This window comes from Sorex araneus, chromosome 2 (genome assembly GCF_027595985.1).
Source record: "Sorex araneus isolate mSorAra2 chromosome 2, mSorAra2.pri, whole genome shotgun sequence".
Taxonomy (NCBI): Eukaryota; Metazoa; Chordata; class Mammalia; order Eulipotyphla; family Soricidae; genus Sorex; species Sorex araneus.
Window position 1 is genome coordinate 282,573,163 of NC_073303.1, and position 26,765 is coordinate 282,599,927.

At 36.7% G+C, this 26,765-nt stretch overlaps 1 protein-coding gene across 19 annotated transcripts in view; it reads right to left on the minus strand.

Annotated features, from left to right (window-relative positions):
* Window positions 1-26,765, minus strand: part of DLG1 (discs large MAGUK scaffold protein 1) — a 185,107-nt gene that overhangs the window by 124,133 nt on the left and 34,209 nt on the right. For 17 of the 19 annotated variants that reach the window (XM_055124442.1, XM_055124457.1, XM_055124456.1 and 14 more), the window contains one exon: window positions 5,371-5,535. In XM_055124442.1, coding sequence (XP_054980417.1) covers window positions 5,371-5,535 — 165 coding nt within the window. Of the gene's footprint in view, window positions 1-5,370; window positions 5,536-15,367; window positions 15,522-26,765 lie in introns of those variants that run through there. The other 2 variants (XM_055124458.1, XM_055124462.1) reach the window with 2 other exon arrangements.

The following is a 26,765-nucleotide window of genomic DNA, read 5'->3' on the forward strand; positions in this document are numbered from 1 at the left end:
TAAACTATGACGAAGTCTTCACAGGAACACTGTAAGGATATTCGGAGAACTGAAACCAACGGGCATCCAACAAGAAAGGGAAAGCACGGGAAAACTTCAGTCCGAAACCATTGAACTAAGAAGCCATAGGCGAACTGCACAGTGCAATAGAAAGCTCGGCAGTAATATGACAGTGATCAGGTATCAGTGTGCTCCAAAACTAATAGAAGGAAACTGAAGAAAACAAAGACTTAACTCTCATAACATATATTCATCAAATGGAGGAGCATCAAAGCATATCAAGCAATTGCTAACAGGTCTGAAGAAAGATACCAACACCATGATAGTATGCAATTCCAATAGTTCCCCTCTCACCAGTGGATAGATCAACTAGGCCCCCAATATCAATAATGAAATCAATCATGCTTTAAAGGAAGAAAAGGATGAGCTGAGTTTAACAGACTATATAAAGCGCTCCAAGCCCTGAAACTGAATGTGCATCTTTCCAGGCCACCTGGGCTTTCTCCAGGACAGATCACATGCTGGGACATAAAACAAAGTGTACACAAAAAGTTAGAAGTCATTTTAAATATTTTCTAGAACACAATACTATTAAATGGAAATAAACCACAAAGAAAGAAAACGGGGTACAAGTTAGGCACATCGAAACTCAATGAAACACTGCTAAACAACTACTCGGTCAAAGAAAAAAGAAAATCAAGAAATTAAAAGACTCATGGGAACAAACAAGACTCATTATGGGACACAACAAAAATGGTACAATGAGCAAAAAAAGAGGGGGGAAGTTCATAGCAATACAAGCATTCTTCAGAAAACAAGAAAAGGTTACAATAAATAATCTAATCTTACATCTGAAGCAACTACAAAAAGAATAGCACAGGAAGCACAGAGTAGGAGGGAAATAATAAAAATCAAAGTGGAAATCAACTACATAGAAATAAAAAAAAACAACACAACAGATCAATGAAACCAAGAACTATTTTTTAAAAAGAATTAGTAAGATTGGAAAATCCTTAGCTAGATTCATGAAGAAAAAACAGGTAAAACTCTGAAAAATCAGATCAGATATGCAATAACAGACACAGAAATGTGAGAGATCATACATGGTGACTATGAATGACTTTGTGCCAGCAACTACACTGGAAAAACTAAAAGAAATGGACAAGTTTTCAGAATCCTATACCTTCCCAAGACTGAAAAACACCAAAATACTGTCAACAGAACTGAGAAAGCCAAAAAAGGGATGGAAATGTGAGAAGGAACAGTAAGAGAGGGACAGAACAAATACTAACACTACTGTATATCATGATGCTTCAAAAACAATATAATAATGATAAGAAACTGGAAATGAAAGAGTAAAGAGAATAGCCTACTAAGATGAACGGGTTTTGAGTTGCTTTTCAATGAAATCAGTACACTAAGCTGCTTTAAAGATAGCACTTTATCTATCTTACTAAAATGTTTACAAAAAATTAACACAAAATAATCCTTTCACTGGGGCAACAGTAAAACACCTGCAACATATTCACAAGTTTCAGGGTGGAAATATGAAAGGCATATTTTATAATTGTCTATTTAAGAATATTTTAATCTCAACATGCTCCTTAAAGAATGTGTCAAATTTTTGTCTTTAAAAAGATGTGGGGAACATAATCCTAATTATGTAATAATTAACAAAAAGTAACTACTCAAAAGACAAGAGCATTTTAAAAACTGATAGCAAAAAATTTGGCAAAATTGACTTTATTCTTTAATGCTGAGGAGGATATGGGGGAAATGAGTCAGATTAAAGCAAATGAAAATTTTAAACGTTTTCCTGAGAACTGGATATTTTTTAAGTCTTACTGCAGAGTCAGTGAGTATTCATAAAGAACCTTCAAGTTTTACTTTAAGAGCCTTCAACACAGAAAATGAAGAAATAGGTATGTGTTGGTTCAATTAAATCAGCTTAGAGCTCTAAATTGTGGTTATAAACTAAAAACACGTAAGAGTCTATAAAAACCCAGAACCTAGCCTGGACTCCATTTCCCCGCTTCCTTCAGTATCAGGGATCCCACCTAGGCCTTCACATGCGCAAGCCAAGTGCTTTACCACTGAGCTGTAACTTAGTACTCCACGTAAAGACCATGGTCCTCTTCTGACCTTTCTTCCTTCCTGTGCTTCCAGTTCTACAGGTTGGTATCCTAGTCCTGAGCTGTGTACTCCTCTGCCCCTTAAGTGATCTTTAACCTGTTGCCCCCTGGGAATAGTGGGGGCCCACAGAGGATGGCCCCCAATCGAGAAATGCTGCCCAACTCTATAGGCAGTCACTTGTCTTCATTAAGAAGTCACATTCCTAGACAATCACCAAGTATTTAATTAGAAAATTTGTTTCTGGGGGTGGTGGTTAAAATATTTTGTTACAATCATCTTCAACCAATACTAAAGGTTTCCCCACTTACAACAAATGAAATTGGCTTTCATTGGTGAAATCCATTATGTTCCAGTTTTAAGGTTATATGACCAGTTGGTTGATTAATCTGGAGCTTCAAATCCACATGCACACAGCAGAGAGAAGACTCCAGAGGCCTACACCTTAGGAATAGAGTTGAATCCCCACGGTGTCTGGAATACCTTTATTTGCTTAGAGTAGGTGCCATATGCAGCAGCTGAGAGCTGGGGTCTATCACATTCGAATCAGCTATACAAAACACTTCATATATGTTGGTTTTCTGCCCCTTTAAATGACATTTTGTGTCAGAATATGCACGTTTACAGAAGGAACTACTGAAACTCTGACCAAGACCGAGGGGTTGTTGAGTGCAAATTGGCTTTACATAGTATGTACATAGAGAAATTAAACCAGAAGAATTATACATACATTAGAAGGGGGTTTTCAACAAAATGTTTTCAACTAAAATACGATATGAGGTAAGAGAATACAAATTTAGGTTGATAAGAACAAAGCAGTAAAGACTTTAAAATGTAATTACTTTAGGATTATATTGTTTAGAATAAAAGCAAGGTGTTTATATAATATAGTCTCTAGATTTTTAAAAGTTAAATAACTAAAATTTCTGGAAAACTAATGAAGAGAAACAAATAAATTCCAAGCTAATGAGAAGGAAATGTGAGGTGTGAAAATATAATTAAAAAACTAGGCATGAAAATATAAAGTTTCCGAAGTTCAAAACTTATACACATTTCTAGATAACTCTTGAGGCAAAGAAGAAAATTTAAGATAATGCATTTCTTAAATATCAGAAAGAATTTTAAAAAGAACACAGGAAAGCTGGGGACAACAGATAAAGTGCTATTTAAAGGGAACTTTAAATTCAAATACCATAGAAAAAGTTGACACAATGCCGTAGGAAGCAGTCAGCTTAAGAAACTATAGAAAAAAGAATGTGGTCAGGAGACAGCTCCAAGGACCACGAGTGCTTTGCAGCTGGAGGACAGGGTTCCACCCAAGGCACCGCAGAATCCCCTGAGCACCACCTAGTGACCACCATAACTCAGCCCCAGTCATGTGACATGAAAAACAAAACCAAAAACTAAAGAAAAAGGTGGAACCAAGTCAAAGAAAGAGATAAAAATTGTGAAAGAATGGGAGAAAGGGTAAAAGAACACACAGAGTCTTTCCCCCTCTACTTGTCTCATTTGATCTCCTCGGGAAAGCTCAGACAAAATCTTTAACTGATACGCAATCTATCTATGTGTGTGTGTGTGTGTGTGTGTGTGTGTGTGTGTGTGTGTGTGTGTGTAAACATAACTGTGTACACAGGAATGCATGTGTGTATTAAAAATGGTTGGATTGGAGTACAAGGGAAGAGATGCAGAATGACATTTTAAAAGGGGATTTATTGAAAAGACCATGTTTAAAAAAGACCATTCTTTGGCAAGACTGATCAGGTGGAAAAAACAACAAAAGACAGTATTATGAATAAAAAAAGATGTCACACTTAAATATATTCTCACTCTCTACATATATGCACATGTATTATATATTTACACACACATATACACATACTAAATAAGAGCACATTAAAAATCTATTTTGAAAAGAAATATAAACTTCCCTCCCAAACTCCAACAAGTTAAAGACCTGCAAAAACAAATCCAAATGGTACTAAAACCATTACGATCTTAAAATAGCAATAAAAAATTATTTTTCAGATTTTCAAATCAATTTGTTTTACTAACAAAAAAATAATAATCATACACAATAAATGACCACATATAATGGTCAGAATAAAGAACTTGTAAAAAAATCAGTATAAAAGGACAACCCGATAAAAAGGATGAAAAATCTTGAAGGCACATCATAATGTAGACCTGAATTATTGATAAGTACATCTAACTTCATTATCAAATAGGTACATTAAAATTACAAGAAGGTACTATTTCAAACCCAAATAATAGTATAAACGAGAATACCGGTATCAAACTGTTATGTAATAATGTTGAGAATGTAAACTATACGACCACTAATTATTTACAACCACTAATTGGGTGTTACAAAGATATGTGCACATATAATCTATACTTTGTTTTGGCCCACATCAATCTGTGCTCAAGGCTTACTCTGGCTTGGTACTCAGGAATCACTTTAGGCAGTGCTTGGACCATAGAGGATGCCAGGGACTGAACCTGTGTCAATAGTATGCAAGGCAAGCATCCTACCTGCTGTACTGTCTCTCCGGTTCCAGATATACTGGACTTTTAAGACAGATCTCTTATGTTATTTTTCTGTATCTATGAATACTTAAGGCTGGAGCGATAGCACAGTGGGTAGGGTGTTTGCCTTACACGTGGCCAATCTGGGTCCGATACCTCTGTCCCTCTCGGAGACCCCCACAAGCTACTGAGAGTATCTCACCTGCACGGCAGAGCCTGGCAAGCTACCTGTGTTGTATCCGATATGCCAAAAACAGTAACAAATCTCACAATGATTACTGGTGCCCGCTCAAGCAAATTGATGAGCAACGGGATGACAGTGATACAGTGATAGAGTGATGAATAGTTGAAGTGTTTAAAAAAACTTCAACATCCAGATATGGCTCAAGGCACATGTCTTGCATGTATGAAGCCTTGGGTTCAATTTCCAACACACAAAAAAATATTTTCAATGAATGATACTATAAAATACAACAGGTATTTCTTTCCTGGGAACTTTCTGTCTTAAAGACAGATTCACTGAATAAAATTCAGGTATTAGATACATTTCTTAAGATGTTTTTGGAATGTTGGTGAATATTATGAAAATCTCTATCTGAAACCAGAAACAGTCAAGGTTCAGAAATTCTACACGAGAGAATAGTTCACTCAGAGTTAGCTATGCTAGTAACAAAATACATTAATTCATAAAGCAAAATAAAATTACAGTCTTACCTTTATTGGTGAAATATGAGAATGAGAAACATATCCATGGACATTTTCAATTTCTGACAGGTTCTTCTCGGAGACATGCACCAATTCTGGACCTATCACTTCATTCGTGATTTGTGGGGAAATGTGTTCTTGAGGAGGTATGTCTTCATCCTGATACCGGTATTTCTGTAAAGTAAAGAAAACTATTAAACACTAGGAACACAATAAAAAGCAGAATTAATCTAATTAAAATCATGGTTTTCACAACTAAGTGAAATAACTATACCTAGCTATATAGAAACTGCATTTTTTTTTTTTTTTTTGCTTTTTGGGTCACACCCGGTGATGCACAGGAGTCACTCCTGGCTCATGCACTCAGGAATCACCCCTGGTGGTGCTCAGGGGACCATATGGGATGCTGAGATTCGAACCCGGGTCGGCCGCGTGCAAGGCAAACGCCCTACCCGCTGTGCTATCGCTCCAGCCCCAGAAACTGCATTTTAATGTTCATAAAATTTGAGAAAAAGGGATCCATTTTAAAGGTATGCCAATTATTTTAATTACTAGATTTTACTATTACATGTAATTAAATATAAGTCATAAGATTATTAACTAATATAAGTTATAAGAAGAATTATCCTGAAGATGGATAGTGTAAAAAGCATTAGGTGTCTATTCCACACTAAGCAACAATCATAGATGGAGCATTTGTGAGAAAGATGAAAATCTTCCAAATCCATTAGATAATCATATAGCCTTAAAAAAATACAAGACTTAAAAAAAAAACTCGAGACTAATCATGAATACAAAAATGGTCTAAAAAAATAATAGCATATTAAAGCCAGTATCATGAACAAAACGTATCCTTAGAGGGAGTTCATTCAGCAGCTTATATATTAGTTTATATATTCACATACTTTTCCATATGAACAGACCAAAGAGCAAAGTTCAAGAGATCATCACAATACATGTGTAAAGAACAGCAATCTAAGTTATTTTTCAACTTAAAAACCCATTCCTTCAGCTTAATCAATGGCTGAGCGGGTAACAGTACTCCTACATTATTAAAACAAAACAAACCCATTCCTGATTTGGAATGTGGGGACGACTCTTTGCAAGAGATAATAAGGAATTTAAATGTATCAACCAGCAATAATCACATTTAATGGTGAATCTGAAAAAGCATTCTTATTAAGTTGAAATCTAGGCATATCACTCATGCTTAATATTTGTCTAGCATTTCTAATACGCTAACCTTAGTTAAAACAAACTAAGACATACAACCTAAAACTGAAAAAGAAGAAAGAAAAAAAATCATAAAGGGGCATAAACTGTTTTTACTAAGATTATACTACATACCCAATAAAGCAACTTAAAAAAAAGGTGTTGTCTGAGAATATGAAAAACTTAAACTCAACCACTGCTACAGTAATAAATACATCCACATAAAAACTGTATCATGAACAAATGAAAAGCTCATAGCATCCTTAGTCATCATTATCAAGTGTTAACACAAACGTTCACCAATAGATATGAAAAAATTAAATGTAAGATAACCATTAAACTATACAAGCACACCAAAAAAGGAAAGTACTTATACAAACAACAAACTCAACAACTCAAAAACACTGTGTTGAGTCAACAAAGTCACATACAAGAGTAATTACTAAATGAATGTATTTGTATAATTATTTGAAAATATATGATTATGAGTAGTGACAAAAAATCAGGGATACTTGATGAGGAGCAGAAGACTAAGTAGAATGAAAAGGTTTGCAAAGAATGTCTTCAGAGAAAGGGAAAATACATGTTAACCGCCAGAGTGATTTATAGGTGGTTCCTAAATCAACATTTTATATTTTAATATGGATTTCACATATCATGTCTCAATAAAGATGATTAAAATGATGGCAAATTTTGTTGGGAAAAACCCTGTGTACAATAGCCAAAACAATGAGAGAGATAAAATTAAATTTAAAGGACCCAATTTCTGTGAAAAAACTTCAAATATTTACTTACAGGAATATATAACAGATATCCTTATATAAAGATCCACTAATTTAGCAGTCTGACTTTTCCAAGAAAATAATCTATAAACTCAATTTGGTTTTTTTTTTCCCTCTGTTTTTGAGCTACATACATTCGTGCTCAGGGATTACTCCTGGCTCTGCACTCAGAGATCACTCCTGGCAGGCTCAGGAGACCATCTGCGCTGCCAGGGATTGAACTGGAGTTAGCCACATACATGGCAAGCACCTTAACCCACTGTACTATTGCTCTGGTCTCTGAAACTCAATGCATTTGTAAGCAAATTACTGACATAGTTTTATTTGGGTGAGACTGCTTGGCAGGGTAATAATAATAACCATCATTCAAAAAACAAAAAACCAAACAAAAACCCTAGGGGGCCAGAGAGACAGCTCAAAGGGTTGGAACACATGTTTGGGGGCGTTGGTTCCACTGTCAGCATTGTACAGTCCCCATCCCCTGAGCAATAACCTGGAGAATAACCTGAGAGCAATGACCAAGAGGAAGAAGGCACGATGACCACTGAATATGGTCCTAAAACCAAAAAGGAAAAAAAAAATTATCCAACAACTTGCATGTGAAAAACCAAGAAAGTTCTAAAATTAAAGTCATGAGAGAAAACTAGTTCATTTAACTATGAAAGCGTAAAAATAAAGTGGTACAGGGGTTAGCACAGTAGGTAGGCCGTTTGCCTTGCACGTGGCTGACCTGGGTTCAATTCCCAGCATCCCATATGGTCTCCCAAGCAGCGCAGGAATAATTCCTGAGTGCATGAGCATGTGCATCGCCAGCTGTGAGCCCCGCCAAAAAAAAAAAAAAACCAAAAACCAAAACAAACAAAGTGGTACAGCATCAATAACAACATTTAGTAATAGTATAATCATAAACAGAATTAAACGCATATGGGATTTTAACAACATGGTAATATTTAAATCAGTGAGGAAATGTTGGATTAGAGTATGTTTAGCTTAAAAAAGAGCTAGAAACATTTCAGCATTAAAAAACCTTTAATTAGGGGCTGGAGCAATAGCAAGCAGGTAGGGCGTTTGATTTGCACTCGTCCGACCCAGGTTCAATTCCCAGCATCCCATATGGTCACCTGAGCACCGCCAGGAATAATTCCTGAGTGTGCATGAGCCAGGAGTAACCCCTGTGCATAGCCAGGTGTGACCCAAAAAGCAAAAAAAAAAAAAAAAAAAAAAAAACCAAAAAACCAAAAACCAAAAACCAAAACCCACCTTTTTGGGGCTGGAGTGATAGCACAGCGGGTAGGGTGTTTGCTTTGCACGCGGCTGACCCGGGTTCGAATCCCAGCATCCCATATGGTCCCCTGAGCACCGACAGGAATAATTCCTGAGTGTAGAACCAGGAGTAACCCCTATGCATCGCCGGGTGTGACCCAAAACGCAAAAAAAAAAAAAAAAAAAAAAACCCAAAAAAACAAACCAAAAAAACCTTTAATTAAAAAAAAAAATTAAATCACCATGAGATGAACAATATCAAAGTTGTCCATGAGTTTTAGTTATACAATGTTCCAACACCTGTCCCTTCAACATTGTACATTTCCCACCACCATTTAACTATTTTTACAGCATAACTAAAAAAAAATTGGGGCATTGTTAGTAACACAGGGCTAAGGCGGAAATGCAGGGACATAGACCCCAGCACCACCAGATGTAGCCCTAAAGGCTCACAAGAGCCACAGGAGGGGTTCTAGTGTTCCCTGGCACTGCAGCGTCCAAATAATCTTGGGTTCTAGCACTCAACCATCTGTCCCAGGTGCCTGTGTATTGCAGGGAGTGGCCCCCAGGCCTCCTGAATACTATGTGGAAGATGTGGAAGCAGTCCCTCAGCTTTACACACACACACACACACACACACGTACGCACGTACGCATGCACACGCACACACACTCATTCACGCGATGCATATTTATGTATATTTGCATATATAAATTGGCTTAGAGCTTGAATATGAAGAAACAAGTTAAAATTTTAAAACATACCAGTGTATTTGTTTACACTTTTAGAATAGAAAAGTTGAAAGAAATATTTAGAGACAAAAAGATTAATGAATTTCAATAGAATATAAAACTCCTATGTAACCAACTAAAAAGGAAACTCAACTTGTTTGGTGGTGGGATAGGGGTCAAATTATATTATAAACAGACAAATATTAAGATGTCTAAAAAGTCTTTCTTACAAATAAATGAGATATAAAACTAGAAACTCAATTTTAAAGAAATGATAGGGGTCGGAGAGATTACTAAAGGGCTGAGCCCGTGCTTTGTATCCAATATACAACATTCACCTTTCCATTCATAAAAAATACATTTCATATCTGAGCTGATCAACAAAAGCAAATACCTAGTAATACCCACTGTTGACAAAGGTGTGGAAAAGCAAATTCTAACATAGGGGGAAATGCAAATGACAAAGAGTTTTCTGAACTAGTGGGTCAGAGAGGAAATGAAAAGATTCCTGGAAACAAGAATGGTGATACAAACTACCAGAACTTATGGGACACAGCAAAAGCGGGGTTAAGAGCAAAGTTCATAGCACTGTTCATTTAGGAAGCAGAAAGGGCTCAAGTAAATAACCTAACCACACTGTTTTAGCAACTAGAAAAGTACCAACAAAAGGAAACCAAAGCAAGCAGAAGGAAATAATAAAACCTAAAGCAGAAATTAATGAATTGGAATCCAAATAATTCAAAAGGTTAATGCTACCAAGAGTTGGTTCTTTGAAAAAATAGACAAGATTGACAAAAATTGCTTGCAAAACTCACAAAGGAAAGTGAGAGAACCCTAATAAACCTAATCAGAAATGAAAAGGGAGACACCACAACAGATACCACAGAAATTCAAAGGATCATCTAGGATTCTGTCACTGTCACTGTCATCCCGTTGCTCATTGATTTGCTCGAGCGGGCACCACTAACATCTCCTCTGTGAGACTTGCTGTTATTGTTTTTGGCATATCGAATATGCCACGGGTAGCTTGCCAGGCTCTGCCAATGCGGCTAGATACTCTTGCCAGGCTCTCTGAGAAGGGTGGAGGAATCAAACCCGGGTCGGCTGCATGCAAGGCAAACAGACTACCACTGTGCTATCGCTCCAGCCCCATCTAGTATTACTATGAAGATATTCATGCAATGAAACAGAACTACAAGAAATGGTCAAATTTTTGGACTCCTATAAGTGCCCAAGGTTGAACCAAGAAACAGAACACCTAAGCAGACCAATTAGTCTTGAGGTAATCTGAAGTCTTGTCTCAAAAGTGAAACCATAGACCCAGGAGCGCTCATCAGTGAGTTCTTCCAAACCTTTAAAGACGACCTATTGCCAATCCTTTTCAGGCTGTTTCAGAAAGTCAGAGAAACAGAAATCCTCCCAAATAGTTTCTGTGAGGCAAACCTAACCCTGATATTAAAAGCAGACAGAGACACACTACATATGAGGAAAACTCTAGACCTATATTCCCGATGAACACAGATGCAAAGATCCTCAACAAAATACTAGCAAATTGAATCCAACAACACATCAAAAATATCAAAACCATGACTGAGTAGGATTCATCCTGAGGATGCAAGGATTGTTTAATATACATAAGTAATCAACTTAATAAACCGTATCAAATCAAAAGAATTAAAATTCTATCAAACAGATGCAGAGAAAGCAATTGACAAGATTTAACATCCATTAATAATAAAAACTCTCAATAAAATGGAAGCTAAAGGAAATTTCCTCAACACAGTTAAGCCACCACTTACCACAAACTCAAAGCAAAATTTGCACTTAATGGGGAAAAACTGAAAGTCTTCCCCCTAAGGTCAGGCACAAGACAAGGTTGCCCACTCTCACTACTATGCAATATTGTAAGTTCAGTCCCTGCCATAGCAATTATGAAGAAAGAGATATCTAAGGCATGCAGACTGGAGAAGAGTCAAACATTATCTGCAGATGACATGATGCTATATGTAGAAAATTCTAAACATTCCTCAAAAAGCTACCGTAAGCAATAGTCTTGCAAAATAAAGTGTTAGGTTACAAAATCAATATACAGAAATCCATAGATTCCCTATAGCAAATAATGAGATACAGAAATTAGGAAAACTATAACAAATCCCATTCACAATTGTGCCCCAGAAAATCAACCTAACAAAAGAAAGACCTATACAAAAACCAAGCAGCTAACTCCCAAAAAACAAACAAACAAACAAACAAAACCCCTTAACCTCTGTTCATGAATTGGGAGGATTAACACTGTAATAATGACAGTATTTCCCAAAGCATTACAATAGATTCAATGCAGTCCATATAAAAATACTCATGATGGGGGCTGGAGTGATAGCACAGTGGGTAGGGCATTTGCCTTGCATGCGGCCAACTCGGGTTCAATTCCTAGAGTCCCATATGGTCCTCCACTGCCAGGAATAATTCCTGAGTGCATAACTCAAGAGTAACTCCTGTGCATCGCTGGGTGTGACCCAAAACCCAAATAAATAAATAAATAAATAAATAAAACAAAACACAACCCTATCAAAAAAAAGGGTGAAGACATGACCAGAAACTTCCTCAAAAGCATACAAATAGCCAAATTAGTAATTTTAAAAAAAAGCTCTGAGCATCACTAACCATCAGGATAACCCAAATCAAACAAGGAGATATTATCTCACACCAGTGAAACTGGCACACATCCAAACAACAAAAACTACCAGTGCTGGTGTGGTTACAGGAAAGCGGGATACTCATTCACTGCTGGCAGGAATGCTGAGTGCCCAGCCCTTTCAGAAAACAATATGAACACGTATCGAAAAATACCTGGGGTAGAAAGGAACAAAGTAGGGGTAAGTTCTGTTGCCAAGAGGCAACAGAAACTGAGAACTGGTCTTAAGCAGGAAACTTACCACACAGGGAGCAGAGGGGTGGGGAAACAGGGAGTTGGGGGAAAGTTGGGACAATGGTGGAAGAAAGTGGACACTCTCATGGGGGATGTATTATGCAGGAAACCCTACCATTAACTGTACTGTAAGCTGGGAGTGATGCTTTAAACAAACAACAAAGGACATAATTCTAACAGGCAGAGTTAGCCCTCCCTTGCCAGCGCTATGAGTCTGCTCTTTTCTATTAACATTTATTCCCAAAAAACTGACTCCAAAGACAGTTTTATAATCTTCATATTATAAATTTGAGGTCTTCGGCATTCTCCCTATGGTCACCATGGTACTTTTAAGTCTGAGAATTAGTGATGAGAGATAAAGCAAGTCTCTTTCAGGAGACTGATACTAAAGATAAACTCACCCTTACTCACCCTTCTAGTTAAGACTCTTTTACCTACCTACACATGCTGGAGGAATAGATACTTTCAGTTTGGGTAGCAGGTTAAGGAGACAGCATGCATAAGGCCTTGAGTTTGAGCCTCTGTATCGAATCTACCCCCCAAAGACAATTATATAGCAAACAGATGATTGCTTCCTCATAACTTATTAACTTGTCCTAGATAAATGTTTGTAAGGAAGAGTTATAGTTAGAGGCAAGCTTTATTAATACAGTTTTCAAAAGTTTATATCCACAAATGGAAATAGTTTACTTTCAAATAGGATGAGATTTAAATAAGTTATCTATTTATCTACAAACTACAGAAATAGAAATATGAAAAGTACCTGTGGTATTAGAAAATAAATCTGTACATTTACAGTACTAGTATAATGTCTATGCACTTTAATTAAAGATTTATCTATCCTTGTTTCTTTAAGCAATGTTGATATATATTACCCAAAGTTGTGGAAAAATTTCCTCCTGTTATATTTTCCCCATTCCTCCAAAAGTCTACCTACTTGCATATTAATATGCTAGTTTAAATTCAAAATCGTGGATAATAATTGTCATATAAAATATATTAGTGAGAAATGCAACTAAGATTCCTTTATTTCCTTTTGTTGGGGTGAGGGGCAAAGGGTTCAATCCCTGGCAGTGCTCAAGGTTTACTCCTGGCAGGGCTTGGTAGACCATATGAGCTGCCGTGGATTGAACTCGGATCGGCCGCAAGCAAGGCACACACGCTCCCTACTCTAACACTCCACAACTAGAATTCTTTTATTTATATACAGGACGTGTGTGCAGAAACACCAGAGCATAGTGGAGGGGCTGTGGAGACAGCTCCAGGTGCCCTGCTTTGCGTGTGGAAGGACAGGGGTGTAGGGGCCAGTGTGATCCCCAACACCAGGGTCTCCCAAGGACTGCTGGGTGTGGCCCCTAAACAACAGCAGAATAGGAAGGAAAGAGCGTACAACACACACAAGACTAGAACAGAGGTTATATTTCTTTAGTCTTAAAAAAAAGTCAATCTATCTAGTATTAATTTCAAATATTTTTAAAGTTCTTTAACAATTCTATCCATAAAATTTAGGTCAAATACAACTATTCTCTTGACTACCCTAAGTTCAAAATTATTTAAGCATAATAACTAAAGTACAATAGCGTGTATGAGCTTTCAACTACCTAAACAGAATGTATGGTCCAAGCAAGACATTTTCAATAAAATACTTTTCAATTTTGCCACTAGAGAGCAACCAAGAATTTCATATAGCCTTTCGTGATACTCAAGATCTAAAGTGGCATCAAAGGGTGAGGACTGATACAGATTCAATTTATAGAGTTAATCAAACTAGAGGCAATGGCATGCAACTTTCTTAAAGCTTAATTCTGGACAAAGAAAGCATTTTTAAAATATCTTATAATATTTCATTTGAGGCTAAATCTGTCTTAAAGATGTATACCATTGTTAAATTTCAGAAAATAGAAAGATAAATGAGAAAGTAACTCATATTCTATAACCCAGTCTGAAACATATATACAACATTTTTAGTGATTAAACATTATAAAAATATTAAGTTATTTTTCAAGTCCTTTTCTGTAAACAGCCTGTTACACATATCACAAAATCACGAATATGAATTTTATACTGGCTCAGTGGTATAATGCTAAAATTGTTAAATAATTTCTTCTATTAATAAGCTTATTCTTCTTGCACAATTATTGCCATGTTATACTACAAAGTATTTTACAAAGTTATCTGAAATACCAATAAATAAGAATACCATTAAATAAGAATGGTACTTTGTGATATTACAAAGTGGTGGTGTTGGTGGTGGGGACCTTAGGTAATGAGAAAAACAGTATTTTCTCTAATAAAGGAGTAAAAAATGATTTATTAGACATATTTTGTAAATTACAACTTGGAGACCTCTTCACATCATCAGCTTGGGAAGTTTGAGTTGTATTAATATTGAGGAAAAGATTTCATTCGAAACACATCTCATAATGGTTATCCCCAAAATATACTTATTAGGAAGCTCTACTTTCAACTTCAGTACAAAACATTTTGGCAGATATCTTCATGGCAGATATTGGGAAAAAATATATCACTTTTTTATATTATTTTATATTCAGTATATTTTAAGTTAACTTCCTTTATATAGATCACAACACTAACATAGCTAATGTTTTGCTTATTGGTGATTTGTAGGGTCATTTATCTTTTGTTGTTTTCTTTGTCTGAGAGCTTCCTCTCCCCCCACAAAACAAATTACCAACTCTTGATTTAGTACCAAAATTACAATGCATGTGGCATCAGCTTAAACATAAAACCTGTAGCCAACAATTTCTCCCATCAAAATGACAACAGAAGGCATTTACAGTTCTGTATATATCAATGTTATCCCCAGTACATTTAATTTTATGCAGTAACATAGATAAAAATGAAGTTAGTATTAATAGAAAATGGCATTTTATATGTTGTTAAAATCGGGTCCCTTTTCATTATATTTTCACACTGTACAGTATGAACCAATTCTTGTAATAGACAAAGAACTGAGAACTTTATTAAAAGGCATTAAAGACAATCAAACCATCTTATATAACTAATTATGTCTTTACTGTAATACACTGACTTTTAAAGCTTTCAAAGGAAGTATTATTCAAACCCACCTTACATCCAAACATTAAGGATATTGTGCTGTTGGCACATGCTACTTTACAGTGGCATAACATTGGAGAAAAGCAATCCAAGTTTTTGATGCTAGGAGACATTTTTTCAGGCCCTGAACTGTTTAACCCATCCAAGACTGAAATTCCAGAAAAGCGCCTTGATTAATGCCTGCCTTGAACATCTGACTGAGACCCAAAGTATTCTTCAAAAAGGTTTGTATTAAGATGTTGCATTCTTCAGTGGTTTCCACCCCCACAGCAGAGAAAAGGTCGGCATTATTATGAATGGAATTAAGATGCTGTTTCTTTTTCCCATCTAATAAAACGGTTTCAATAAAATTACAATCAAATTTCCAGTATGAAATCACTCCTTCAGCTGTACTTCGTCAGGGCGCAAAGCTTTGCTAAGTGTCCTTAAATGTCAGATCCCTCACAGCAGCTCCACCAGCGGCAGCACAGGCACTGCTCTGCTCCAGGCGAGTGAGCCGCGGGGCAGAGCCAGCGGAGATGCTCAGCATGCTGGCTGCCTCGGAGGAGGGGCAAATGCTGCAGCAGGGACTCATTCAAGGGCTCACAGAAGAGACCAGATGCTTTCTTACAATACCACTAGAAACATTCTAGGCCGATTTAAAAAACAGTAGTAAAGAGAGTAGCTCACTTAATTCTGTAGCTGGATTTTATTCTAAACCATTCAAGCAACATGATACCAATTATATGGCAAAATTAAAACAATAATGTAAATAAACCTGGACAATGAAAAAGTTCAGTCAAGTAAAAACGTTTTCTAATCTATAAGAGTAACTTAAAATCTGGAATTGTTACCAAACTAATTTCCTGTGCATCATACAGAAAGCTGAAAAGCAGAAAGCCATTAAATTTCATTAATACATCACTTATTCTCTTTTCCAAAGTAATTTTTTAAACTGAATCACTCTGAATTACAAAGTTACAAAGATATTTTTGATTGAGTCTCAGATGTACATTGTTCTAATACCAATCTTTTCTACAAAGATAATTTTGTTTTGGCCTTTTAATTAAACAGCAGAAAAATATTGTTATCTATAAAAAGGCAACACATAGACATCAGTCGAGTACTTCATATTATATTACTACTATTACTGTTTTGATGCCAGGATTCAAAACCAAGTTTCATACATGGAAAGCACACATGGATTTGCTATAATTAAAATAGCTAAAAGTATTTCCACTAAAAAGCTATATCAACCAAGAAAAGGAAGAGATTGGGGAAGAGTGAGAAATGTTTATTGATTTATATATCTAAATGTCTTTTCTTTCTTCCACTATACTCAATATTTTCTAAGGACTTTGTGTATCAAAGTTAAGATATGACCAGAATAGGACTGGGGGAAAAAGTTTAAAGGGCTGAAATTCAGAGCTTATATAACAATAATGTGAAATACTTAATTATAAAAGTATAATAATAATTATAAAATTATAAAATTTAAATTATAAGCTCATTGCCAAAAATGCTATTACTAAGTCAACATCACACAACCAGGTGAGCTAACCAACTTTAAAAAAAAAATTTTTTTTTATTGAATCACTGTGAGATAGTTAAAAAGCTTTCATGATTGAGTTTCAGTCATACAATGACTGAACATCCATCTCTCCACCAGTGCGCATTTTCTGCCACCAATGTCCCCAGTAACCCTCCCATCACCCCCGCCCCACCCCACCCCCTACCTCTGTGGCAGGCACCTTCCTTCTTACTCTCTCTCTACTTTTGGGCATTATGGTTTGCATTAACATTTGGTCCTTAATCTACTTTCAGCACACATCTCCCTTCCCGAGCGATTCCTCCAACCATCATTGACTTAGTGGCCCCTTCTCCATCCCAACTGCCTTTTCTCCCCCAGCTTCTAAGCTCCAGAGCGATCCTCCTGGCCCTTATCTCTACTGTCCTTAGGTACTAACCAACTTTTCTTACTAAAGCAGAAACTAAATGTACAGAACTCTGAAATGAATAGGGCAGTGCATTTTCTTTTAGATCTTTAGATGATTTAAACAATGTTGCTGTTCCCCATCCTAGTCATTCTGAAAATATTAACACAGCTCAAGCTACATTCTTGGCAGTTAGGTAACCAACAGAATTCATCTCCAGAAACTTTGAAGTTTGAAAAAAGAATATCCTATATTTTCAAACAACAGGGATTGAAACTGAGCACATTATGAGAAGTGAGACAGGTCAAAAAAAGTAAGTATTGTATAATACCACTTACACGTGGAATCGAAAAATGTCAAACCCATTAAAAAACAGAGTACCACAGTGGTTACCAAGGGACAGGTGTAAAGGGATAAAATTAATGTTGCTTAAACCTATAAACTTGCACTTAATAGTAAATAAGTCAGGGTTAATGTACAGTATAATGAAGTATTAAGCCATTATAGTTACTGCTACTGGCAGTCATATTAAAATATATAAATGTGTGAAAAGGAAACGTTCACCTTCAATTCATAAATATGTGAAACTTACTCAATGAGATACCTATACTTCAGCTCTGTACTGAAAACTCTATTAGTCTCTTTTTAAATAAACAACTGTAATTCCTACAAATGCCAGATCTACACCAGAACTTTTAATTTCATATTCTAAATTTAATTTTCACACTTGCTAAAAACAAGAGTAAAAAAGTAATACCTACTAAAATACAGCACTACTTGCCAGGACTCTTCAGATTATTTCACAGACAGTAATTAATCTATGAAATTCCCTCATTTCATTCCTTATTTGTAAGACTGGGATTATTACTCATAATATAGATGGAGAGAAGGAAAGTATTACATCCACTTGATGTCTATATATTATTCTCTAAATGTTAATAATATATATGTTATAACTAGCTGAGTAGCATCTGAGTTTCCATGGTAACTGCTCACACATCAAGAATCATCATCATCCCGTTGATCGTTGGTTTTCTCGAGCGGTCTCAGTAACATCTTCATTCATCCTAGCCCTGAGATTTTAGAAGCCTCTCTTTACTCATCCTTCCCAACGGGGCCACACTAGAGGCTCTTTCAGGGTCAGGGGAATGAGACCCATCATTGTCACTAGTTTGGGCATATGAATACGCCACGGGGAGCTTGCCAGGCTCTCCCATGCGGGCAGGAAACTCTTGGTAGCTTACCAGGTTCTCTGAGAGATAACTAGGCTATAAGATGTCTCTTGTCCCCATTCACTGATAATTTCAATCTTAGAAATTCTTATTATCAAAAAGCTTTGTTTTTCAGTTTGTTGTCTCACTCTGCTTGTGCCTTTAATGCTTTCATGCCGGTTTTCTGCCTCTCAGTGCGGACGGCACGCTTGACCCTTTCCTGGGCCTTCACATGGGGCTACCACAGGCCTAGATGACATTGTTTTACTGTTTTAAAGAGCCTCTGAAGAAACTCTAGGTCTCACCATGAACTCCTTGAAGCTGGCACAGGCACACACCACTTGCAGATTCTGGAGGCTTCCCAAGCTTTTAATATCGAGGTAAACAATTCTCTTTCCAAGGGTTCGGGAGAGCTACCTTTTGTTGGAGACTACTGCAGGAGACTCTGACAGTGTGTCAAGCGTCGGGCCATTCTGAATGCCTCTACCCACCATCCCATTAGCGTTCCCAACAGAAAGTCCTAATAAATGTCAGAGTGTAGAAAATGCAACTCTATCAGGAAGCTCTAAGAGGGTAATAAAAGGCCCATATCAGATTCAAATGGTTAATGGAGTTAGAAAAACACTATTTTTCTTAAAACCCTGTGAAGGGAGAATTCATGCTGTGGCTATACTTGTTTTCTTTTTTAAACAGTAGGAATAGATGCATGACATCATATGTCTATTATTCTGTGAAAACTTTTCTGGCAAAGAGTAACCCAAGATAATGTTGATATTTCTGCTATAAGCAGAATTTAAAAAGTACAATTTTGCTATAATTGGTAATACAAAATGGCAGAATGCTAAATAAAACTACAATTAAATCAACTGGTTTTTCATTCACTCAATGCAAAAACTTCTTTGATTTTTCAATTAAAATTTCTATTGCTTTCACAGTTGAAGACTGTCAATTAAGAAACTGAACAAATTAAAGAAAGTTACAATATATAATTTCAAACAACAGGGCAAATATTTGCACTTCAAACTATTTGCCATGAAATCTCAACATATACGGAACCCAGGCTGGCCATGTGCAAGACAAGCACTCTACCTGCTGTACTAGTGCTCATATTTTTTCTAAATGCTATTACTTTAGAAAAAGGTACAATTAGATGTTATTCCTTTTGGCTGTGTAATTACATAATTAATATTTATTTGGTAAAGAGCAATAAACCACTTTCAGTGGTTTTTATTCTGGCTTTCTAGTCACATCCATTGATGCTCTGAGGCTACACCTGGCTTTGACGCAGGAATTACTCCTGAAAGTGCTAGGGGGACCATATGGGATGCTGGGAATGAACCTGGGCCAGCCACATGCAAGGCAAATGCCCTCCCTACTGTACTATCGCTCCAGCCCCGAACTTTCAATGGTTCTTATATGATATCCTAATGTACAGCTGATCCTAAAATCAACTATGTTTAAAACAACAACAACATGAAAACCTTTATTTGTGTGTGCCAAATGAAAAATATCTATTTAGAAACTGTCAAGGCAAAAAAAAACTATAGTAGGACAAAATCTAATATCCATTCATGATAAAACAACTCTCAACTAACCTGAAAAATAAGGAAAATACCCTAAACCAATAAACTAATAAAGAACACCAAACAAAATCAAAGCAAGCCCGCATTTAATAGTGAAAAATTAATGCTTTCCCCCTTTAGATTAAAACAAGAAAAGAGTATACTAGTTAACCACATTTATTCAAAACTGTTCTATAATTTCTGACCTCTAGTCAGGTAGGAAAAAGTAACAACCTGTAAAGAAATGAAACTGCCTTTATTTACAAATTCTATGATCCTATGTGGAAAAAAAACCCTAATATATACATACACACACAAATCATTAGAACTGATACCCAAGTTAAACAAGGACATAGCATATACAAAAACACAAAAACCACAGGATTACAGTAAACAAGCTGAAACTAAAATTAGGTATAAAATTCCACTCATGATGAAGAAAAAAAGCACAAAATATTTAGGAATAAGTAACACACAAATACATAAACTAAAACCTGCAAAATATTATTAATGTAAAATTTTAAATAAAGACATTTTCTATTGATGGATAAAATAGTATAACGTAAATGCAGACACCAACTTTTCATCTTCTAATCAAAGATTTAAAAAAAAAATCAGATTCAAAAAACTTATTGAAACCATACCTTAAGTAAATACAAAATAAAACAAAACAAAACACAGAGGCTCTCGCTGAGAACCTAACTTCTGTTTTTCTGATAGTTTTTTTCTGAAGTAATGAATACTCACTCCATCCTTAGGGAATCCTAGATCAGATTTTTAATAGTGGGTCCCAAATTGTGGGCTACCTGAATAAAATTCCCAGGTATTCACTTTAGTTCAAATCTAACAATCTTTATTTTTAATAAGTTCCCTATGTGAATATAGTACACAGACTTTAAAACCTAGATGATCCCACTAAGGAGAGAATAGCACTCATGAGAAAACCAAGATGGCAATGAAGGAAGTTCCTTTCTTTGCTCCCAAGAGAGCAACTAGAGAAGGTACTGAGAGAATCTCACAGACCAGGGCGAGACTGAGGCACCCCTGGTACTCAAAGGGCAGCTAGCAGAAGAAACACAAGGGAGAGTCACCCCTCACCGGACAGAGGCCAGTGGAGAGAAACGCTCGAGTGCGGGCAGGAGGCACAGGCAGCAGGGGTGTTGGCCTGGGCGGAAACAAGCGTGACCATGTGCAGACTGCTGCCATACAGAAAAGCCGGCTCTCTCCATTCGGCAAGGTGGACATGGACAAAGTGGTTTGGGTTCCAGCTTCTTACCATGGGTTGCTAACCCAAACGGGGTCCCACAACTTAGAAAATGTTTAAAAACAAATTTCTCAGAATTTACTTTCAGTAATGTTTTATTTGCATGCCTATTTTACACACCTTTATACCCCTTTAAAACTTCTCAGACAATAAGGGGTTTTGGGAGGAAAATGTTGAAGCCTGGCTCTAGGTTATTTATTCCCCGCCCTGCCTGCCCCCTTCACAAACTTTGGGATGGGTGCTGACTGCACACAAAGTACTGAATCTCCGAGGTGGGGCCTCAGAGTGTAGGGGAAACAGGGCACCACACCCCAGAGCAGTCCTCTGCTAGAACATTCACAAAGCCGCTGGAGCCCTTCGCATCCTCCCCATCCTGCCGAAGCAACTACAAACGCAAGCCTCAGTATCTGCAGAAGCCAAAAGAGGCCAACTGAAAATGAAAATAAGATAAAATAAGGCAGAGAACCATATGCCTGAAAAATAAAAGTAGTTGAGATCTATAAGTTACTGATCAAGATAATGGAAAAAATTTGAAAGAGGTGAAATATAAAGTCCCAAAGTGGACAGATAGGAAAGCCGGAACTCATGGCAACATTGGTCTTCAAGGGAACATGCCAGTGGTAAGGACAGACAAGTCTCTAGAATCTAACCTTAAGATAGAGAAAGAAGAGTACATCTCTCTCAGAGTTCAAAATTACTTTAAGGAAACTTAAAAAAAAAAATCAAAATTTAAAAAGCAAGTCAAAGTGATATAGATGGAAAGTCAGAGAGCTCAGATAAGCTCCCCAGGACAATGATACCTGAGAGAGGAAAGAAATGAGATGAGGTCTATGATCATTTTGGCGTCTCTCTGGAGGCATCTTGCAAATCTAACAATGGAAAAACCCAAGCAAATACAGCCACCACAATAAGCTAAAGTCAGCAGGATTGGTTTCCCAAGAGGGCAAAGCAGATGGAATATGTGAATCAGAATACTAGAAAGGAGAAGGCCACATGCAGAAAGAGGTCTAGAATCAGTACCAGGAGTACTCTGGGCACTGGGCTGAACAGTAATGGTACATGGGATGCATGAAACTCCATAAGGCCAACCAAAGAACAATGTTCAAATTCCAATACTCACAGTGGGGCGGGAAGTATTTACACCATACACACAGAGCAGAGACACCTCAATAATGATATGGAACCATCAATATAGATTCCTAGTCAGCCTAAATAGCTCTGGACAAAAAGTTACTATAGACACAATTTTTAAACAGATTAAAAATAATTCTTTTTTTTTCCTTTTTGGGTCAAATCTGATGAAGCTCAGGGGTAACTTCTGGTTCTGCACACAGGAGTCACTCCTGGCATTACTCAGAGGACCATATGGGATACTGGGGATTGAACCCAGGTTAGCCATGTGCAAAGCAAATGCCCTCCCTGCCTAACTATCACTCCGGCCCCTGAAAACAGTTCTTGTGGGATGTGGATGTGGCTCAGTGGTAGAGCACCTGACATGTTTGTTAGGTGCTGCAGTTTTATTCCGAGCACCATAGCACTGTCGTCCCGCTGTTCATTGATTTGCTCGAGCGGGCACCAGTAACATCTCCGTTGTGAGACTTCTTAATGTTTTTGGCATATCAAATACGCCACAGGTAGCATGCCAGACTCTGTCGTGCGGGCGGGATACTCTCGGTAGCTTGCTGGGCTCTGAGAGGGACAGAGGAATCGAACCCAGGTCAGCCGTGTGTAGGGCAAATGCCCTACCTACTGTGCTATCATTCCAGCCCCTAGCACCATACAGAAAAAAAATCCTAAAATAATTCATTTTAACATCAAAAGAGTTAGCCAAAAATAATACCCAAATGGCACTCAGAAAACAATACTTGGCAATACACAAAAACATTCACGTGCCGGGCATTTAACTAAAAGTGCAGAGGTCTGAGGAGAGAGCCCAAGGGTTTAGTGTGCATGCTGTGCATACAGAAATCCGGGCTGGATCCCTGGCTCTGCAGGTTCCCCAAGCAGCACTGGGAATGACACTCCCACAGACTGAGCCGAGAGAAGCACCTGAGCACCACCACGTGTGGCCCCCCAAAACTAACGAAGAAAGAACATGCAAAGATATGTAAACAAGCAGAAAACAAACTCATTGCAAGGAAAACCATGCACAAGAACATGTATAGATGATACAATTATATCAGACAAAAACTTTGATACTTTTAAAAAAATTACCTATATTCGAGGATTTAAAAGAAAACATGAATATAGTGACATGAATATAGAGTAAGAAGAACATGAATATAGAGTAAGAAGAAAAAATTTGCAAATATAATTCCTGTGACGAAATATGTACAACTTAAAATGATTTTTTTTAAAAAAAAAAGCTAATCACTTCACAAAAGGTGATATCCAAGTACAGAGAAAAACAATAAAAATATGCTGGTACAAAAAGGGAGAGTTAATACAGTCATACAGACTGAAGCTGATGAAGTGTTGTTTCATATAATAACAATAATACTAGAAATCTAATCATAAAGAAAGAAAGCTGGAAGGTAGAAAAAAATTCAAACGTTTGGAAACTAAGCAATAAACTGTTGAATGACTATTAGGTCAATGAAGAAATTCGGAAAAAAAATAATTAAAATTCCTGAAAACAAAAGAGAATGAAAGCACTAACTATAAGAATATATGGAACACGGCAAAAGCAGACTGAAGAAGGCTCCTAACAATAGAGGCTTACATTAAGAAATAAGAAATATGTCAAATAGGCAGCATATACAAACAGATGTGCGTCCAAAGAATACATGTCAGTAGCCCACATACACATGAATACACATGAACAATATAACTTATTACTAGGAAAATTCAAGTCAAAACCACAATGAGTTATCAATTCACACCCATAAGAATGGTCTATGTAAAAAAAAAAAAAGTTGAAACAAGTATAGACAAGGATGTTGAGGAGAAGGAATTCAGGGACACTGCTGATAGCACTATGGGCTGGGAAACCTGTTTGGAAAGAGGTATAGAGACTTCTTAAAGTCAAATAAAAATAAAGGACTACGGATAAGACACAGACATGGTAGAGCACATGTTTAAAGGTCCTGGGCTCAAATGGTCCTGGATCCTGCATCAAAAATAATAAGGTCCGGGGGCTGGAGCGATAGCACAGCAGGTAGGGCATTTGCCTTGCACGCAGTCGACCCGGGTTCGATTCCCAGCATTCCATATGGTCCCCTGAGCACTGCCAGGAGTGATTCCTGAGTGTGCATGAGCCAGGAGTAACCCCTGTGCATTGCCGGGTGTGACCCAAAAAGCAAAAATAATAATAATGATAATAAAAAGGTCCTGGGTCCTGCATCAAAAATATCAAAAATAATAAGGAAATATGGAAATTTTATGATCCAACAAAACGATGTTTATGCATTTATCTAGAGGACATGAAAGCACTAATTTATTTTATTTTAAAAATTGTTTACAATAATTTATTACATTTAATATTCCACACCAATCCTACCACCTTTATACCCACATTTCAAATGTTTCCACCACCCCCCAACCCTGTCCTCAAAGCAGAACCAAAATAATTTATTTTGTATTGCTTGTTACAAATAATCCACTAAAAATGATCCAAAGTTTCCCTAGAGGAAAATGTGAAAGGCACTAATTTTAAAGGATATTTGCACCCCTAATTTCACAGCAACATTGTCCGCAATAGTTAAAACATGAAATCCATATGTTCAACAACAGATGACTGAATAAAGAAGCTAAAAATATAAAGATATATACTCAAAGGAATACAACGATACCATTAGAAAAGATGAAATCATGTCCTTTGGGACAAAATCAATGGAACTTGACGTCACTGTGGTAAGTGAAATAAGAATTACTAAAGCAAACAAATTGGCAAGAAAGAACAAAAAGTTCTAGATTTAGTAAAACTTGAGATGGTCACTAGAGAGAAAAGGGAGGAGGGGTGGCAAGGGTGAGCCATGGGGTCTTTGCGGTGGTGATATGGCATTGGAACTTTGGTGGTTGGACTGGTGACAATTACATATAGAGATAGCTAAACCCTGAAGTTCCATTAATAACCTACACTAAAGACAAATCAATGGAGAACTTTAAAACTAAAAAGAAAAAGTAGGTCTCTTCCAAATTTGATTTAAAAAAAAACCATAAAATCACAGCTTCAATGACCTCAGCAAATTCCAAGAATAAAAGCACATATGCACACAGGCATACATATACATAACAAGACACATGATCACATTCCTATAAAGAAGTAAAATGAAATAGTAGAGGTGAGAAGAACCACAATCAAAATAAAACAGAGGTAGCTCAACAGGTGAGTTTGTGCTCTGGTATGCAGAAGCCCAAGTCATCAGTCCCTAGGACTGTATTAGTGTCCCAAACACTAAGCCAGGAGTAGCCAGACCCCTGAAACTAGTACTGCGAGGCATGGTTCAAAATCAAGCAAAATTCAAGGACATGCAAGAATTGAGAAAACATGAACAATAAGAACAATAACCTATACTATATTCACAGCAAAACCAGATGATGAGAGTTGCTTAGAACTAGCAGAAAAGAATTTTAAAATGATAACTTTAAATACGTAAAATAACAGCAAAGAGGCAGAAATATACAAAGTAAATGCAATAATGAATTCTGAAAAAAAATTGGAACCTGTGAAATAAAGAGCAACACAGGACCAATGACTGCTTAAATGACAGAATACAGGCTGAGTACTGCCAGGAGATCCACTGTCCCTAGGACATTGAACCAGGTGTGGCTCTGATTAAAACAAAAAGTTTCAGAAAATATGAAGTACAGTCAATTATAAACAAATGAAATTAAGAAGCTATGTGACAAATCTAGGCAATTATGCAATTTTCAATGTTACAAAAATGAATTAAATAAATAAAAATGCTACCATAATTCAGTCAAGTCTCTTATCTTCTCCACTCCCACCTATGGTTGACTATTAAGAAATGAGAGCTTCCTTCCATCTGTTCTTGAAGTCTCACAGACCTCCAAACACCCAGTGTCAACCAAAGGTGAATCAGAAATACACCCGATTTCATCAAAAGATAGGTTGCCTTTGTCAGTGTTTACAAAGGAATGCAGTTACCACTTCATAACAGAACAGAGGATTAGTCAAACTTAGGAGTGTGTGAAAATGTGTCTTTGATTCCTCCCTTCCAGCTTAACTTATTAATATTTTGGAATGAACTCTTCAAGATAAATTTAAAACTCTACCACCCAAGTATGCACCCAAGATAAATTAGTGCATATATCCAACAAAAAGACTTAAGCAAAACGACCAAAGTAGTTTTATTTATAACAGCTCCACACTGGAAACAACCCAAATTCCTACAATAGCAGAATAAAGATGTTGTAGTAGAATACTAAAACTCAAATAAATACTAATAATAAACACTAATAAATACTACTAATAAATACCTATGTCATAAACAACC